Source organism: Rhinopithecus roxellana, chromosome 15 (assembly GCF_007565055.1).
Source record: "Rhinopithecus roxellana isolate Shanxi Qingling chromosome 15, ASM756505v1, whole genome shotgun sequence".
Classification (NCBI taxonomy): Eukaryota; Metazoa; Chordata; class Mammalia; order Primates; family Cercopithecidae; genus Rhinopithecus; species Rhinopithecus roxellana.
The window spans coordinates 128,296,791-128,316,116 of NC_044563.1; the positions used below are offsets into that span (position 1 = coordinate 128,296,791).

Here is a 19,326-nt window from a genome sequence, read left to right on the forward strand (position 1 = left end):
TATACTTGTGAAGTGAATGAATTAATGAATGAATGAGTAAAAGAGACATACACTTTCATAGCTACCAAGAGAAGAATGGCAAGTCATATGCTACCAAGAGTCTCCTTAAATTGATTGTGAAATTTATTGCATTTGATCATTGGGAAATCATAGAAGGGATCTCATGTTAGCAAGAAGGGAAGGCAATGAAAAAGTAGAGGTAACGAATATGAATTCTTTTCTCAAAAAGTTGGCAAAGAATAGAAAAAGAAAGTGAAGGCAGGGTAGTAAGTGATAACTCAAGAGGGAAGCATGCTGCAAAAAAAGTTTTATTTTAAAATAATGAAAACCTGGATTTCTGGTTTTGGGTTCCACATGGAAGGAGCTTGGAAATTGCCACTCCACTCTAACAACAATTAAAAAGCTGAACAGAGGGGAAACAAATCAACAACTCTTCTTGGATCCAGAGAGAGGAAAAGACACAGAGGTAACTGCTGGCCGCAAGGTTGGACAGACAGAGAGGCAAACATAGGGAGTCACAGTTTAATTGGAGCAGAGACTGACAAATAGAAACTGCCATGGGAACCAGCACTGGGTGAGGAAAACCTGAACTGTAGTTAACAAATTGCTGGAATCCCAGTGCAGACAAAGATGAGACTTAAATCTCCAGGGGTCCAAGTCTTGGAGAGGCCTCCACATTTTCATGAGTTCTACCTCCAGACTCTTGACCAGGTCCTCATAGTAAATGTCAGGAAAAAAAATCGCCTCATGCTTCTGGCAAAAGAAGGATTTAAAATATGGCAGAGCACTCTGTTCTTCTTAACAAGTTCTGCCCTCAGGAAAATTAGTTAACCAGAGTCTAACCTGCTGGAGTATTTAAAAGGGCCTTAATGATCCACGGGGAAGGAAATACCCAACTCGAGTCACCTCTAGCATTCCACTTGCAAGAAGGTAAATGCCCAACTCCAACCTATTCTAGCCATTCTGCCCCACCTAAGGGAGAAAAAGGAAACTGAGAAACATCTGTGAAGTTCACAGTCCAGAAGTATAAGCTCACTAAAAGACTGAAATCTAGTCATAGTACTGATGTTTCCCCTCTTTCATTACATCACCCCTTTCCATTATATTGTAAAGGCCTATTTACAACAGTTCCTTTGATCCAGTACGTGATGTCTGACTGTGAACAAAACTTAAAAGATACACCAAGAAGCAAAGAGCAGAATGTGAAGAGATAGGAGAAGCATCAGAACGAGACATGGCAGAGATATTGGAATGATTAGAAGAAGGAATTTAAAGCAAATATAATTAATATACTAAGAACTCTAATGGATAAAGTAGACAGCATGCAAGAACAGTTGGGCAATGTAAGCAAAGAGATGAAAATCCTAAGAAAGAACACACACAAAAAATGTAAAGATCAAAAGCACTCTAAAAGAAGTGAAGAATTCCTTTGATGGGATTATTGGTAGACTGGACATAGCTGAGGAAAGCATCTCAGCTTGAGGATATATCAGTGGAAACTTTCAAAAGTGAAAGCAAAGATAAAGACTGAAAAAAAAGCACAGAATATACAAAGACTATGGGACTACTCCAAAAGGTGTAACATACATGTAACGGTAATATCAGAAGGAAAAGAAAAAGAGATAGGAACAGAAGAAATGTGTTTAAAAATAATGACTGAGAATCTACCCAATTTAGTGGCAGAGATCAAACCACAGATCCAGGAAGGTCAGCGAACACCAAGCAGGATCAGGATATATGCAAAAAAAAAAAAAAAAAAAAAAAAAATTTTTTTAATTAAAAAAAAGTAAGGAAAAAATCCAGAAAGAAGCCAGAGAAAATAAACAACTTACCTACAGAGACCAATGATTATAAAAATGGCATCCAACTTTTCCTCAGAAACAATGTAAGCAAGGAGAGAGTGGAGTAAAATATGTAAAGTGCTGAAAGGAAAAAAAAGCCAACTTAGAATTCTGTACCTTGTCAAATTATTCTTTAACTGTGAAGGAGAAATAAGTACGTTCTCAGACACGTAAGACTGAAGGAATTTGTTGCCAGTAGGAATTTCCTGCAATTTGCCTTATGGGAAATGTTAAAAGAGTTCTTTAGCATGAAGGAAAATAATTTAGGCCAGAAACTTGGATTTAGGTTAAGAAAGGAAGAGCATCAAAGAAGGAATAAGGGAAGGTAAAATAAGAACTTTAATATTCTTGGACTTAATTGATCTAACAAATAACATTTCATTCAAAATAATAGTATTATTACACACACTTACATATATATCATATATATGCATATATAAGCAAAATAAATGACAGCAATGATATAATTGACAGAAGGAAAGAATTAGAATTATTTTGTTATTATAAAGTACTGGTGCTAACCATAAAGCAATACAGTGTTGTTTGAAAGTGAAATTGGATTACTTGTAAATATATATATTGTAAAGCTCTAGGATGACCATTTAAAAAAGTTTTAAAAAAGAAATATAGCTTAGTATATATATATATTGTATATATAAATATATATACTAAGAAAGAAGAGAAAATGGAATCTCACAAAATGCTCAGTTAAAATTACGAAAGTCAGAAAAAGAATGGAAGACATAAATAGAAAAAAATAACAAAGGCAACAAATAGAAAATAGTAACAAATATGGGAGATATTAATTCAACTATATCAATAATCCTTTCAAACATCTGTGGTCTAAACACACCAATTAAAAGACAGAGATTGTCCCTAAGCAAAAAGAACAAAACTGGAGACATCACTCTACCTGTCTTCAAACTATACTACAAGGCTACAGTAACCAAAACAGCATGGTACTGGTACCAAAACAGATATATAGACCAATGGAACAGAACAGAGGCCTCAGAAATAATGCCACTCATCTACAACCATCTGATCTTTGACAAACCTGACAAAAACAAGCAATGGGGAAACAATTCCCTATTTAATAAATGATGTTGGAGAAACTGACTAGCCATATGCAGAAAACAGAAACTGGGTCCCTTCCTTACACCTTATACAAAAATTAACTCAAAATGGATAAAAGACTTAAATGTAAAACCCCAAACCATAAAAACCCTAGAAGAAAACCTAGGCAAAACCATTCAGGACATAGGCATGGGCAAAGACTTCAAGACTAAAACACCAAAAGCAATGGCAATGAAAGCCAAAATTGATAAATGAGATCTAATTAAACTAAAGAGCTTCTGCACAGCAAAAGAAATTATCATCAGAGTGAATAGGCAACCTACAGAATGGGAGAAAATTTTTGCAATCTATCCATCTGACAAAGGGTGAATATCCAGAATCTACAAAGAACTTAAACATCTTTACAAGAAAAAAACAACCCCATCAAAAAGTGGGTGAAGGATATGAACAGACACTTCTCAAAAGAAGACATTTATGTGCCCAACAAACATGAAAAAAACCCATCATCACTGGTCATTAGAGAAATGCAAATCAAAACCACAATGAGATACCATCTCATGCCAGTTAGAATGGCGATCATTAAAAAGTCAGGAAATAACTGGAGTCTCACTCTGTTGACAGGCTGGAGTGCAGTGGTGCAATCTTGGCTCACTGCAACCTCCACCTCCCTGGTTCAAGTGATTCTCCTGCCTCAGCCTCCTAAGTAGCTTGGACTACAGGCGCCCGCCACCATGGCTGGCTAATTTTTTGTATCTTTAGTAGAGACTATGGGGTTTCACCATGTTGGCCAGGATGGTCTCCATCTCTTCACCTCACGATCCACCCACCTCGGCCTCCCAAAGTGCTGGGATTACAGGCGTGAGTCACCGCGCCTGGCCAAGGAATGCTTTTACACTGTTGGTGCAAGTGTAAATTAGTTCATTCATTGTGGATACAGTGTGGCAGTTCCTCAAGGATCTAGAACCAGAAACACCATTTGACCCAGCAATCCCATTACTGGGTATATATCCAAAGGATTATAAATCATTCTACTATAAAGACACATGCACACATATGTTTATTGTAGCACTGTTCACAATAGCAAAGACTTGGAACCAACCCACATGCCCATCAATGATAGACTGGATAAAGGAAATGTAGCACATATACACCATGCAATACTATGCAGACATAAATGAGTTCATGTCTTTTGCAGGGACATGGATGAAGCTGGAAACCATCATTCTCAGCAAACTAATACAAGAACAGAAAACCAAACACCGTATATTCTCACTCATAATTGGGAGTTGAACAATGAGAACACATGGACACAGGGAGGGGAATATCACACACCAGGGCCTGTCAGGGTTTGGGGGCTGGGGGGCGGATAGCATTAGGAGAAATACCTAATGTAGATGACGGGTTGATGGGTGCAGCAAACCACTGTGGCACGTGTATAACTATGTAACAAACCTGCATGTTCTGCACATGTACCCCAGAACTTAACGTATAATGAAGAAAGGAAAAAAAAAAGGACAGAGATTGTCACAGTTAATTTTTTAAAAATACTCCACTTTATGTTGTCTATAATAAACCCACTTTAAATATAAAGACACATACAGATTAAAAGTAAATAGATGGAGAAAAACATACCATGCTAACATTAATCAAAAGAAAGCAGGAGTAGTTACATTGATTTCAGACAGGTAAGACTCTAAAGCAAGGAACATTAGAGATAAAAAAGAGTATTACATAATAATAAAAGGGTCAATTCTCCAAGAAGACAGAACATGCATATGTCTAACGACAGAGCATAAAACCATGTGAGGCAAAAAGTATGACAGAACTGAAAGGAGAACCAGATGAATCTGCTATCATAGTTGGAGGCTTCAACACACTCCTCTCAGAAATGGATAGATCCATATGGCAGAAAAATCAGTAAGGGCATATCAATGAACTGGATAGGATGGACATCTATAAACTCCATCAACCAACAACAGCAGAATACACATTCTTCTCAAACTCACATGGAACATTCACCAAGATAAACCACACTCTGGGCCATTAAATACACCTTAACAAATCTACAAAAATGGAAATTATACAATGTTTGTTCTCAGATCACAATGGAATTAAACAGAACAGAAAGATAACTATGAAATACAAAAACATGATTAAATAACAAATTTATAATAAATAACACAGTGGTCAAAAAAGAAACCTCAAAAAAATTTAAAGTATTTTGAACTAAATAAAAATGAAAATGCAATTTATCAAAATTTGTGAGATGCAGCAAAATTAGTGCTTAGAGGGAAATTTACAGCATTGAGGCATATATATTAGAAAAAAAGAAAGATTGAAAATCAATAAGCTGAGTTTCTGCCTTAGGAAACTAGAAAAAGAACAGCAAATTAAATCTAAAGCAAGCAGAAGAAAAGAAAGAATAAGAATTAGTGAAGAAATCAATGAAATTGAAAACAGGAAATCATTAAGAAAATAGGAAATTAATGTACCACACAAAGAGTGAATCCTAAGGTGAACTATGGACTTTGAATGACTATGATTTGTCAAGGTGGGTTCATCAGTTGTAACAAATATACCACTCTGGTGAGGGATGCTGATAATGAGGGAGGCTATGCATGTGTAAGGGAGGGGAGGTAGAGGAAAATCTCTGTATTTCCCTCTCAGTTTTGCTGTAAAGCTAAAACTACACTAAAAAGTAAAGTCATTTGAAAAAAGTTTATATTAAAAAAGTTGTAAAGACTTAGGTATATTTTGTCAATATACTTAAGTATTTCTTTCAAAAGAAAGAAACCAATGGAGAGGAATTGATTAAATGAGCATATACCCCATTCTCCCATCCCCATTCTATTAAAATTCATTGTGTAGAACTAGAAAAAACTATATTAAAATTCATATGGAATGAAAAAAGAGCCCAATCCTAAGCAAAAAGAACAAAGCTGTAGCCATCACATTACCCAACCTCAAAGCATACTAGAGGGCTACCATAACCAACATAGCATGGTAGTGGTACAAGAACACACACTTAGACCAATGAGACAAAATGAAGACACCAAAAATAAGACTGCTCACCTACAACTATCCAATCTTCCACAAACCTGACAAAAACAAGCTATGTGGAAAGGATTCCCTATTCAATAAATGGTGCTGAGAGAATGGGCTGGCCTTATGCAGAAGATTAAAATTGGACCCTTCCTTACACCATATACAAAAATTAACTCAAGATGAACTACAGACTTAAACATAAAACCCAAAACTATAAAAACCCTAGAAAAAAACCTAGGCAATACCATTCAAGACATAGGTACAGGCAAAGATTTCATAATGAAGATGCCAAAAGCAATTGCAACAAAAGCAAAAATTGACAAATGGAATATAATTAAACTAAAGAACTTCTACACAGCAAAAGAAACTATCAATAGAATAAAGAGAAAACCTACAGAACTGGAGAAAATTGCTGCAAACTAGGCATCTGACAAAGGTCTAATATCTAGCATCTAAAAGGAACTTAAGCAAATTTACAAGAAAAAAAACCATAAAAAAGTGGGCAAAGGACATGAACAGACACTTCTCAAAAGAAGACATATGTGTGGCCAACAATATAAGAAAAAGCTCAACATCACCTATCTTTAGAGAAATGCAAATCAAAACCACAATGAGACCATTCACACCAGTCAGAATGGCTATTATTAAAAAGTCAAAACATAACAGATGCTGGCAAGGTTGTGGAGAAAAAGCAATGCTTATACACTGCTGGTAGAACTGCAAATTAGTTCCACCGTTGTGGAAGACAGTGTGGTGATTCCTCAAAGACCTAAAGAAAGAAACACCATTTGACCCAGCAATCCCATTACTAAGTACTCACAAAAAAGAATAGAAATCATTCTATTGTAAAGACACATGCACATGTACACTCATTGCAGCATTATTCACAATAGCAAAGACATGGAAACAACCTAGGTATGCATCAATGATAGACTGAATAAAGAAAATGTGGTATTAACACATATACACCATGGAATAGTATGCAGTCATAAAAAGAAATGAGATCATATTCTTTGTGGAGACACACACAGCTGGATGTGATTATCCTTAGCAAACACAGAAACAGAAAACCAAATACCAAGCGTTCTTACTTAAAAGTGGGAGCTAAGTTATGAGAACACATGGACACATGGAGGGCAACAACACACACTGGGGCCTTTTGGAGGGTGGAGGGTGGGAAGAGGGAGAAGATGGAAAAAAAAAAACTAGTGGGTACTAGGCTTAATACCTAGGTGATGAAATGATTTATACAACAAACCCCCATGACACAAGTTTACCTGTGTAACAAACCTGCACATGTGCCTTTAAACTTAACAGTTTTTAAAAAAGAGAAAATTCATTGTGTAACTAGCAGTGTTGCTGATAGAACTACATTATCATATTAACTATATTAGTACTAATTATATATAGTAGATAGATAGATAGACCAAGATATAGATAGGTAAGTAGGTAGGTAGGTAGGTAGGTAGGTAGATAGATAGATAGATAGATAGATAGATAGATAGATAGATAGATATCTTGACTCTGCCACTTATTGATTGCGTTACTTCAGAAAGTCACTTAGCTTCTCTGAACCTCATCTTCCTATTTCAAATGAATATAATAATACCTACCTTTTTGGTAACAACATGCTAATATAGCTAGGACTATATTAGTACGTTAACTACATAGAGACAGAAGAAAAAATTAAGAAGGAATTTAGGAGTGCTTCTTTGAAGAATATATCAATGATTTTAATATACACATTTTACAATATACATTACAATTGTCACATGAGCAGTATTACAAAACCTGTTTGACTCTGGAACCCTTTTTTGTAAAGCATCTTAAGGGATTCCTGTTCCCTACAGCACACTTTGCAAAATGTGCTTTAAAGTAAAAATTCTTTCAGAATGCTTGCATCTAATTTCTTATCTCTCTTTTATTTGATGTAAGCATTTTAAAATAGTGCTTTTTCAAATTGTCAATATCGTTTTTTGTTATTTTCTATTGAAATTATGCAACAGTTTATTTTTACTTGTAACTTAAGTAGGATTGAAGGAAAAGGACTGAAGTCTCATATTTTTGAGAGTCAGAACTGGATTGGAATGCTGCTCCACCACCTATTAAGCTGAACAATCTTGCACAACTCACGAAACTTACTCATGAGACCAAGCTTCTTAACTCTACCATGTCAGCACAGACAATAATCAACTTTGCAGCAAATGTAGCAGTGAATTAGGAGTATGGTTACAAGGACTATTTCCACAAATCTCTGGAGAGGATTACAGCATAAACATAGACAGAACTAACAAACATCCAGTCAATCGAAATGCCTAGGAAAAACCAAAAGGGAAAAGAAAAGAAACCCAAAGTGATTTGTGAGAGAGAGAAGTGCCACAAATTGTGCTTACACTCAAAGAATGGGCAAGAGCATGAGGCATGCAGTAGACAATAAATGATGAATAGTTAATTTGGTCTGGTTCACAGAGCAATCTAAGCTTTGATGGAAAACAGACATCCCTCCTCCTTGTTGCTGTTTCTTGTTAAAATATCAAATTACTTTGTAAAATACATTTTTAAAATGATGAGGCTAAGCCTCTGACCAGCAAGCAAGTTGATTGTGGACTAAGGAGGAGGGTTTGGGGTCGTATTTAGTTTTATGTCACATGAAAATGAGTACAACACAATTTATGATTCTCCCCAGTTATAAGGAACAAAAAGAAGACCGCACCATCAAATCTTAGTAGTTAAGAATGTGGGCTTTGGTGTCCCAGTTTTGAATCTGGCTCTTGTGCTCAGTAGCTATATGATCTTTGACAGGTGCCTTAATATCTCTAAGTACATGGCTCTTCGTTTGTATAGTGGGCATAAAAATACAAGCCATTAGAGTTGTTTTTGAAGATGATGGTAGTGTATAAAGTACTTAGAACAGTGTTTGATTGCCAAATTTTTATCTCCCTATCCTTCAAAGTTAAATATCAGTGAATGGTAGCTATTGTTAATACTGTTACACTGTTGATACTGTAAGCATATACGTTTTGAACCCAATCAGACCTGAATTCAAATCCTGGCTCTGCCATTTATTGATTGCATGACTTCAGAAAGTCACTTAGTTTCTCTGAACCTCATCTTCATCTTTCAAATGAGTATAATAATACCTACTTTTTGGTAACAATGAAGTATGTAAGGTATACCTAACACACAGCAGGCACTCATCAAATGCCAGTCTGCTGTCTACCACCTTCCCTAGAAAATAATGTCCAGATTTTCACCATCGAATCCAAGGTCCTTCACAGTGTGACCCCAAGCTCTTTTTCCAGCCCTAGCTCCAAACACCCTCTCACTTATACTCCCTTTTCTCCTTTCTTCCTCCTCTCTGTTCCCTAACTCCAGCCCATAAGCTTCCTCTCTTAGAAATGGGATTATGTATTTTGAGGAAATAGCCCCTTTGAGATTCCAATAAAAGAAAAAGAGAGCTCCACATTTGGTCTTGAGAATTACTTAAGGTCAAAAGCTCTCCTAGATCAAGGCTCATGGTCACCCCTGAGAGCTGAGTCACTGGTGCCCTCAAACGACCAAAAGTCACAAGGCTTTCTGTGTGTCACTTAGACTGGTTAGAGAAGCATCTAGACTCTACACAGCTGTCTTCTTGCTCTGCAGAATTGAGGGTCGAGGAAAAGGCTTGAGTGCAGGTCAGGAAGAGGCAAGAATTCATGTCTGAGATGCAGGCAGGAAGATATGATAGGACATTTAGTGAGTCTGGATTGAGTACTGAGAGTAATAGAGAGCCACTGAAGGTTTCCAGGATCACACAAACATGATCAGACTGGTGTTTGAGAAAGATGGAATATGTATTATTGCTTAGAGGAAGGCAAGGGTACAAGCAAGGAGACTCTTTGTTATTATTGTCATTTTAACCATTTTTAAATGTACAATTTATTGGCATTAATTATTCACAATGTTGTGCAGCCATCACCACCATCCATTTCCAAAACTCTTCTCTCACCCCAAACAGAATCTCTGTAATCATTAAGCAATAGCTTATTCCTCTCTCCCCCAGCTCCTGGTAAACCTTACCTACATCCTATCTCTATAAATTTGCCTATTCTTTAGAATATGAAATATCTAGATTTCATATGAGTGGAATCATACAATATTTGTCCTTTGTATCTGGCTTATTTTAATGAGCATGTTTTCAAGGGTCATTGATATTGTAGCATGTATCAAAGCTTCATTCCTTTTTAAAGCTGAATATATTCCATCGTATGTGTATACCACGTTTCATTTATCCATTCATCTGTTGATGAACAGTTGGGTTGTTTCCACATTCTGGCTATTGTGAATAATGATGCAATGAAGATTGGCATACAAGTATCTGTCTGAGTCTTTGTTTTTTACTCTTTGAGGTATATACCTAGCACTCAAGTGGAACTTCTGGGTTATAAGGTAATTCTATGTTTCACTTTTTATGAATCACCAAACTGCACCACTTTTTATTCCCCCCAGGAATATACAAAGGGGGAGGAAAACTCTTTAGGGAAAAAAAAATCTAGTACAGAAATTTTCTGTGGGTATGGCTGCAAATAAAAATGAAGGGAAAGATCTCAGGTGCACAAAATAAGAGTAAGGAGAACTTGGTGGTCAATTGCGTGCCTCTGTGGATGAGAGTAACTGGGCTGCAATGGGGTGAGAGGCTGTTGAATAGGTTTGAAGAGAAAGAAATCTGTCATTTTCACAAGGTTTTAAGCTTGAGCTACTGAGGAAGATGGTGGTGGAAGTTACAGAGAACTGGTGAGGGTGGCAGAAGGAGATAAGGAGTTAATATTGATTCAACCTTAGACCTATTGGAGTTTGAAGTGTTTTCAAGGCATATGTATTAGTCTGTTTTCACACTGCAAATAAAGACATATCCAAGACTGGATAATTATAAGGAAAAAGAGGTTTGATGGACTCACAGTTCCACATGGCTGAGGAGGTCTCACAATCATGGTGGAAGGCAAAGGAGCAACAAAGGCATGTCTTCCATGGTGCCAGGCGAGAGCGAGTGTGTAGGGAAACTGCCCTTTATGAAACCATCAGATCTCACGAGACTTATTCACTATCACGAGAACAGCCTGAGAAAAACCTGCCCCTATGATTAAATTACTTCCCACTGGGTCCCTCCTATGACAGGTGGAGATTATGGGAGCTACAATTCAAGATTCAAGATGAGATTTAGGTGGAGACACAGCCAAATCATATCAGCATATAAGTGAGTCAGTTTGGGTGATCAATAGGGAGGTCTGGGAGGTAGTCAGGGAAGTAATTAAAAAGGACTCAGTTGGTATCGCATGCAAGGAATGAGGGCAAAATCACAGAGGGTTCCAAGGGCACCAGGAAGAGTGAGGGTGAATCGCTGAGTGTTTCAGGGCTGGAAGAAAAAAGGAATAAGACCACAGAATTATTTGAGAAGGAAACCAGAAGAAATACATGTTAGTGATTTTTAAGGAGAAAGAACCCAGGCCATGGTCTTCCCCATCTACTACTCTCTTGCTAGCATTCTCAACTCTCTTGCATTGTTCTTCATCACACCCAGCTGGCATACCTTCTCCTTGAATGAATCCTTGAAAAGAAACCATAGGCTTTGTAGGCAGTCCATTATAAATTCATGGCTACATACTTTGGCTGAGCCCTCAACATAAACTTATCCTTGTTATTCTCACTCTTCAGTGTCTGTTTAGAATATTCAACTCTCCTCCAGCCTCCAACCCTTAGATTCACCTTGCTGCCCAATCTCAGCAGAATTCACTGATTCACAAACGGAACACATATGTTTTGAGTTCCCAGCCTCAAACTGTCTTCAGTGCCTCCTATTTTATAGAGAAAATAGAACACATCAGAAGAGCTTTCTATCTTAGCACCCACTCTTTCCTGCTTTCCTATTATGATAATGAAAGCACTGCTCTTGCTCTGATCTAGGCTAACTCTTCTATCTTTGCTCTAGAGGTCCCATTCCCATTCCACTGGTCCCAGTGTCTTCAGCTTCTGGGTCACCCCTAATGTCTTCCCATCACTATTTAAATATACTCATGTCTACAGTTACACCCATATGGCTTTCCTCCAAACTCCTATCCCCTCCAGCTCTCTCTCCTCCCTGTCCCAATCATACTTCCCAACAGAGTTGTCCACATTCACTGTCTTCACTTCTTCCTCACTTCTAAATCCCTGGTCCATTCATTTCACTCGAGCCTTCCCAGATAAACTCACCAATGACCTGCTGGTTGATAAACTCAATAGATATTTTTCAGTCATCTTTCTTGACATTACTGATCACTTCCTCCTTCTAGAAACACACTTCCTTCTGGTTTTGTTTTCCAAGTGAAGACTAACATCTTGCCTCACTCTTAACAGACCTGCCTTCTACTTTAGTAATAAAATAGATCCCATCTTCCTCTGATAGCTCCTACCCTTTCTCATATTCATTTTGGCCCAAGCTTCTTGAAAGAGTAGTCTCAACTTTCTCTCTTCTCATTATACTTTAGTCTTTACCAGCTTACTCTCTTGCAGCAAAAGATACTGTCAACTGTTTCTGTTCTTGAAAAACTCTATTACTTTGGCTTACTTTTTTAAAAAAAGCATCCACTTTGTGTTTCTCATTCTCTGGCCTCTTCTCTATGTCTCTTGCCACTTTTTCACCTTCCATTGCCTTATTTGTTAGTAGTTTCCCAGCACTAGGGACAGTGATGACTATGAGAGTGCATTTCCCTTAGGATTGTTTTGAGCATTTAATGAAATAACACAGCTATGACTCAGTTTTAGCTGATTGGTTCCTTGGAGAAGTTGAGTTTAACATTGCTAACTTCTTGATTTTTTTTTTCAACAGAACCCAGAATTCTATTTGAAATATTTTGATTTTTAAGGTAATAAGTTTGAAAAGAAAATGCATATGTTGAAAAACATGCCCGAACTCGCCCAGATGGCCATCAGTTTGCAATCACTTATGTAGGGTATTTGGATAGCAGTCAATGATTCTTATGTGCATCTTGGGGTTTGCAAGGACTATTTCTGGGGATTCATCTTGATTGTACCCCAAGCGCCTGGCACAGTATCCTGCACATAAATATACATTGAATGAAAGAGTTTCGTGAACATCTTTTTTATTTTTTAATTAACAAACAGGGTCTCACTATGTCACTCAGGCTCAAGTGCAGTGGCACGATCATAGTCCACTGTAACCTTAAAGTCCTGGGCTCAAGCAATTCCCCTGCCTCATCCTTCTGAGTAGCCGAGACTACAAGTATGTGCCACCACACCCCACTAATTTTTTTTTTATTTTTTGTAGAGACAGGGTCTCGAACTCCTGGCCTCAAACAATTCTCCCTCCTCAATCTCCTAAAGTGCTGAGATTATAGGCACGAGTCACTGTACCTGGCCCAAACATTTCCTTTTATAGTTAAATTTCTTCACTGTTATTTAATCTAATGGTTGGCAAAACATTTTGGTTTCATTCTTAGTTTCTGCTAAAGGTCTGCTATTGGCATTTCCCAGCTGTTAAGTGTTACTATTCCTAGTAGTTTGCTTTAAGATTTGTTTCGAAATATTCTGAATACTTCCTGCTTTTGTCAGACATAGGTCATCACACTCCCTTAACTGTCTTATCACTTTTGTTTTCTGGCACCACCCTTTTCTACAACATAACATTCCTAGTGCATGGAAAATAGTTTCACAGTCTAAGGAATAGTCCAGAATTGTTTCTTTCCCATCAAAGTATCTTCCTTAAATTGTACAGCATAATAATGGAGATGAAGATGATTTTTTCTAATATTGCATCCATTCTTTCAAAGGTAAGACATTGAAAAAAAAATTCATTGAGAGCATACTTGTGTGCCTGGCATAAAGAAGAAAAGACAAAATACGATCTTTTATTTCAAGGCAAGTAAAACAGATGGTAATAGTATAATGTAATACGTGCTATAAAGAGAAAGAAATACACACAGGAGAGGCAGTTGGCCACGTGGCTAAGAACACAGGTTCTGAAGCAGACTTCCCATGTTCCAAGCTTGGCACAACTACTTACTAGCTGTTTGAGCATATTACTTAATATCCTTGTGGCTTGGTTTTCTCATCTATAAAATGGGGTAGTAAAAGAAGCTACCTCATAGATTATAGAGATATAAGTAAATTAATGTGTGCAAAATGCTTAGAATAGTGTCTGGCATTAAGTAAGCACTTAATAAATGTTACCTGTTACGTACAGGTACTCACTGGCATTAAGTAAGCAATCAGTGTTACCTACAGTAGACGACCCATGTGTATGGTTGGTGTGTGGCAGTAGCTAGGTAAGGAGAAATGAAGTCAGGAACTGATTTTTCTAATAATTATTGATTCAAGTCTGGGAGATTTATTTCCTCAGCAAATATTTACTGAGAATTTACTATGCACCAAGTATTAGATATTTAAGTGTAAAGTAATAGGGGTTGGAAATATAGAAGGAAAAGTTCCCACATAACGCAAACAGCAGGTTCAAAGTCACAAGGATGTGAGATGGCAAGGCGAGTTCTTGGCGAATTCAATGTGACAGGGAATAAGGTGAGAGTTGAAGAAGAGCAATAAATGACAAGAGAAACAAGTGGAGGCAAGGGTGTCTGTTTATAGGCAGCCTTGCATATATATCATACTATGGCATTTGAAATTTATCCTGTAAACACAAGGGGCCAAAGAAGGGTTTAATCAGGGGAGTGATGTGATCAAATTTGTGTTCTTAAAACACGACTCTGGTGATAATATTAATCTGAGCGGCCGGGCGCGGTGGCTCAAGCCTGTAATCCCAGCACTTTGGGAGGCCGAGACGGGCGGATCACGAGGTCAGGAGATCGAGACCATCCTGGCTAACATGGTGAAACCCCGTCTCTACTAAAAAATACAAAATAAAAAACTAGCCGGGCGACGTGGCGGGCGCCTGTAGTCCCAGCTACTCGGGAGGCTGAGGCAGGAGAATGGCGTAAACCCGGGAGGCAGAGCTTGCAGTGAGCTGAGATCTGGCCACTGCACTCCAGCCTGGGTGGCAGAGCAAGACTCCGTCTCAAAAAAAAAAAAAAAAAAAAAAAAAAAAAAATTAATCTGAGCAAAGTCAATTTTCTTTAGGTATGGGGCAGTTTTCTATGGAAACCAAAACTAATGGGTTTTGAAGTAAAAGCACTTAAAAATTAGGAAGTAAAAGTGAGTTTTCCAAATATGCAGTGAAATACTACTTTGATTTGGAACATGAAGTATTGATCACAAAAAGAAACATGTGAAAAAAGATCACAAAAGGAAACATGGGGCACTCTGAGTGAAACAACCAACTCCACCAGTCTGGCCCTTCTAAGACCTATCTCATAACCCTTGTGTGCCTCCTTAATTTCCTTAGCAAATGAACATTTATTGCACCAGACACTGCTTCAAGCGCTTGGTATACAACAAAGAACAACAACAACAACAAACCCACAAAAGATTCCTGCCCTCTGGAAGCTTGCATTTCTCTGAGATATAGATAATAAACACTAAACATACTAAGTAAATTACATGATATGTTAGGAGATAAGTGCTATCGAAATAAAACAGAGTAAGGAAAATTGGACCGTGCATTTATGATAAGAACCAAAAGAGGCTAACAAGTTGTAAGTGGATGATTTCAGCAAGGAATGAAAGGAACTGCAAAGCCCTCTGCAGTGTAGAATTCATGACAAACTCTATGCTGGGGGCAAAGTCCTGTCGCTGCACATGGGTCTCAGCTGCAAAAAGAGAGTCACCAGGAAAAACTGTGTATGTATATTTATACATACACAAACACAATAATAGATGATTTATAAATCATAGATGTGACTTACACGTGTGTGTGATTTATAACGCCTATGTAAGCCTACTTTAAACAATACGATATGGACAAGGCTTAAAACGGGCTGGAACATTTTCCCCCTATTATTTCCACAATAAACAATTCCTGGGCATGGTGGTGATGATGTGTGCGCGCGCGAGTGTGTGTTGGGCAGCATGCCTTCCTTGGAACAGAGCCGACCAGAGCCCTATTTTTCTATAACCTGTCCTATTAACAGCCTAACCAGGCAGAAACCTCGATTTTTTTCTTCTTACCACAAAAGCAAACCAAACCCCTTCCACAACCTAGTATCATAGCGCGGTGTCCTTCCTCACTAATCCGCCACTGCTTTTCTAGTCCTGACTCCAAGGGAAGAATGCCATCTACCGAATCATCCGTACCAATCAACCAGCCCTGCAAAGTGCAGCAACACTCAGCTCAACGCGGGTCAGCTCCAAATCCCCTCCCTCTGATTATTCTTTGGCCTTTAAAATATTTTTGCCACTATTTGGGCTGACAGGAAGTTATGCTCTCGGCGCAGATATCTGATAAACACTTCCACATATTGTAGCCTTCTCAATAGCTTAGCCAAATTTCGGCGTCCTCGCTCCGTCTGCATTTTCCTTCATTGCGCTTTCACGTTTGGAATGCCCCCGTCTCTGCAGCCTGCAGACAGCGGAAACCTCGGGTGCAAACATGCAGGGGCCGCTGACATGACCGGCTGCTGAAGCCCACTCAGGGTTAGACAGGCTAGCGTCGGGGATTGCACAAGAGGTCAGGCGATGTTGTGGGCTTCCAAATTTGTACAGCCGCGACACTCTGCGACGTGCCACCCTATCCCGAGGCCTCGGGACTGTGGGGGATACCCTCCGCAGTCCCCTGAAAGGGAGGCAGGAATCACTGTAACTCCTCTGCTTAGGCTGAGGTCGCCACCGCTCCGCGGATGCATGCGCTGCAGCGGCGCCTTCCGCCGCGGGCACGGCGCGGCACGGGAAGGATTGGGGTCGGGTGGGAGTGGGCAGGTGGCAGTAGAGGCGCGTGTCCGTGCACTGGAGGCCCCGGTGCGTGACACAGGCCGGTGAGCTCCTGCGGGCTGCACCCACGCGGAGTCACAGACCGAGAAGGTCAGCCGGCGGTCGGTGCGCGAACATATGTAGAGAAACGCCCGCCAGGCGCGCCGCAGGCTGGGACTAGGCGACGGGGGCCCAGGCTGGAGGAGGGCTGAGGCGGGTTGCGGGGCGGGCCCCGGCGCTGGGCGCCCAGAGCGGAGGGGGCGGGCCCCAGGCGGGGCGGGCCGCGGCGCTGACTGGCTGTCGACGCTGCACTAACCTCCACCCCGCGGTGCCGAGCGCAGGCGGAGGTACATGGCCCCGACGGGAGGCGCGCGGCCGGCACCCGGAGCTCGGCTCCCCGCCTGAGCACGGCAGCCGCGCCTCGGCCCTCGCGTCCTCGCCCCTCCGGCCGCCCGCCCGCGGACATGATCGTGTAGCCTCCTCCTGCGCTGGGATTTGAAGATTTTCTTCATGGAAGCGATGTCCCCCCAGCAGGAGACTCTAGGGGGACAGCCGGGGCGCTCCTCTTCCCTGACAGGAGTGTCTCGGCTCGCGGGAGGCAGCGGCACCAAGAAGGTGAGGACGCTGAGCGGGGGCCCGTGCCCTCCGCCGCCGCAGCCCCCACTCCCGGCGCGCGCCCTCCGCGCCCGCCACAGTAGCGCGCTAGGCGGACGCCGAGAGGATTTGACGCTCGAGGCTCGCGGCCCCTAACGGGAGTCCCAAGACACTTCCCGCCCTTGACGGCAGGCAGCGCCGCCACCTCCCGCGGAGCTCCCGCTTCTCCGTTTCTAGAGCCTTAATCTCTCCCCGAGCGACCCCGCAGCCTCCCTCCCGTCTCCATCCGCCGCCGGATCGGCAGCCCAGCTCTTCCCTCAGTCGAGGCGCTCGGGCTTGGAGTGGGCGATCGCCTTTCCCCGACCCCTCGCCGTGTCCCTGGGCCCCCCGAAGTGGCCTGGGCGAGCACTGCCCTTTGGCGGGGTCAGCCCCGAAGTCAGGGCCGGCGATGTCTGCCCGGGAGCGGCAGCCGGCGCTGAAGAAGGTAGGCGGCGGGGCTGTGGCGCTAGTGGGGTCGGCCCCCTCACCTGCCCGCCGAGGCGCGGCTGCTCCATGGCAGTTTTCGGGGGGGCAGGGATGGGGGTACTGCCCCCCACAGTAGGATCCTGGATGATTCCAGGTCTCCGGGGTGGGGGTCACTGTTGGAGGGGAGACTGTGGATGCTAACGGTCGACTCTACGATGACATGTAGGTTTGGCTGGGCCTAGAACCGGGCAGGGTGGGGGCGGGTGGGCTGTGGTTGGGGGTCCTGAGGGCTGAGGCAGGGGACCTTCTCCCTGCGCTGGTCCCCTGGCCCCTGGGACTCTGGCCGGGCTGGAGAGGGGTCCAGGTGTCGGTGTGGGCGTGGGGGCAGCGCGTGTTCCCTGTCAAAGCTGGGAGATGGATGCAGGTGACAACTTGTAGCGTTCCATTCCAATAAACACAGCCGCGGTGCTGCGGGAGGATTCCGATCCGGGTCAGGTTTCGTTGGAACGGTTCCCTTAGCAAGTGCACGTGGGCCGCGGGCTGCCAGCCTTGGCCGTTCCGCTCCCTGATGAATTGATTTGGGTGTTTCTAGCACTGTCTGCCTATCCCCCGCCTCCCCACCCCCGCCCGCAGTATAAGACGTTCTGATATTTGGCCATTTTTTTCCTTGTCTTAGTGGTGCACTTCCAGCTTTTCTGGAAACAAGTGGCGATTAGAGGCATCTTCTAGCTTTTCCTTAAGAAATATCTTAAGGGATTGCATTTGTTTCATTAGAGACTTAAAGGGGTTACGCAGGTTCCCTGCTTGTCTTATTTTACCGCCTTTCATAAATCTTCCCACCAGGATCTTAGGTTGGCTAGAGGTCAGTGGAAGAGAGGTGATCGGTGTGCCGAGTATAGAAATGTGTGGGAGTTCCCAAGGACCTTGACCGTGTCACAGAGCCATCGAGGGGTGTCGGTGAACTTGATGATGTATGGGCTGTAGTGCCGGCTTAGCCTTTGATGTATTGAGGCTGCGGTTTGTCCTTGTCGCTTTTCGCCTTCAGAGCTGGAGGGAGTGTGTGTGTGTAGTCAAGTCTTCCCACATAAAACGTGAATTTATCAGGCTAGCCCTACCTTTACTGACATAAATTTTAAAACTTAAAACATTTTCTTTTTGTAAACGTAAGGAATTGGAAGAAAATCGAAGATTTATTTTTCTCAACAGTTTTCTTTTTCTTTTCTTTTCTTTTCTTTTTTTTTTTTTAGCTAAGGGTAACACTGCCAAAGGGAGGAAGCATTAGAGAGGAACTTCATTATCATTTATCAAGTAATGCTTGTCCAATAAATGCAGGATTGCTTCACTCTTTTCTCACGCTCTTTTTATTCATCGTAGTCACTATCCTTAAGATGCTGTCATTTGTTATGAAACAACAGCTTCACACATTAACAAACCAGTACCTACCTTTCCAACATCGTTGGGAAAAGTAAATGTGAAA

At 41.3% G+C, this 19,326-nt stretch overlaps 1 protein-coding gene across 1 annotated transcript in view; it reads left to right on the forward strand.

Annotated features, from left to right (window-relative positions):
- Positions 1-17,112: 17,112 nt before the first annotated feature.
- The window catches only part of ARHGAP20 (Rho GTPase activating protein 20), a 135,882-nt gene continuing 133,668 nt past the window's right edge, over positions 17,113-19,326 (forward strand). The window contains exon 1 of the mRNA XM_010376214.2: positions 17,113-17,405. Coding sequence (XP_010374516.2) covers positions 17,301-17,405 — 105 coding nt within the window. The 5' untranslated portion in view covers positions 17,113-17,300. The remainder of the gene's footprint in view (positions 17,406-19,326) is intronic.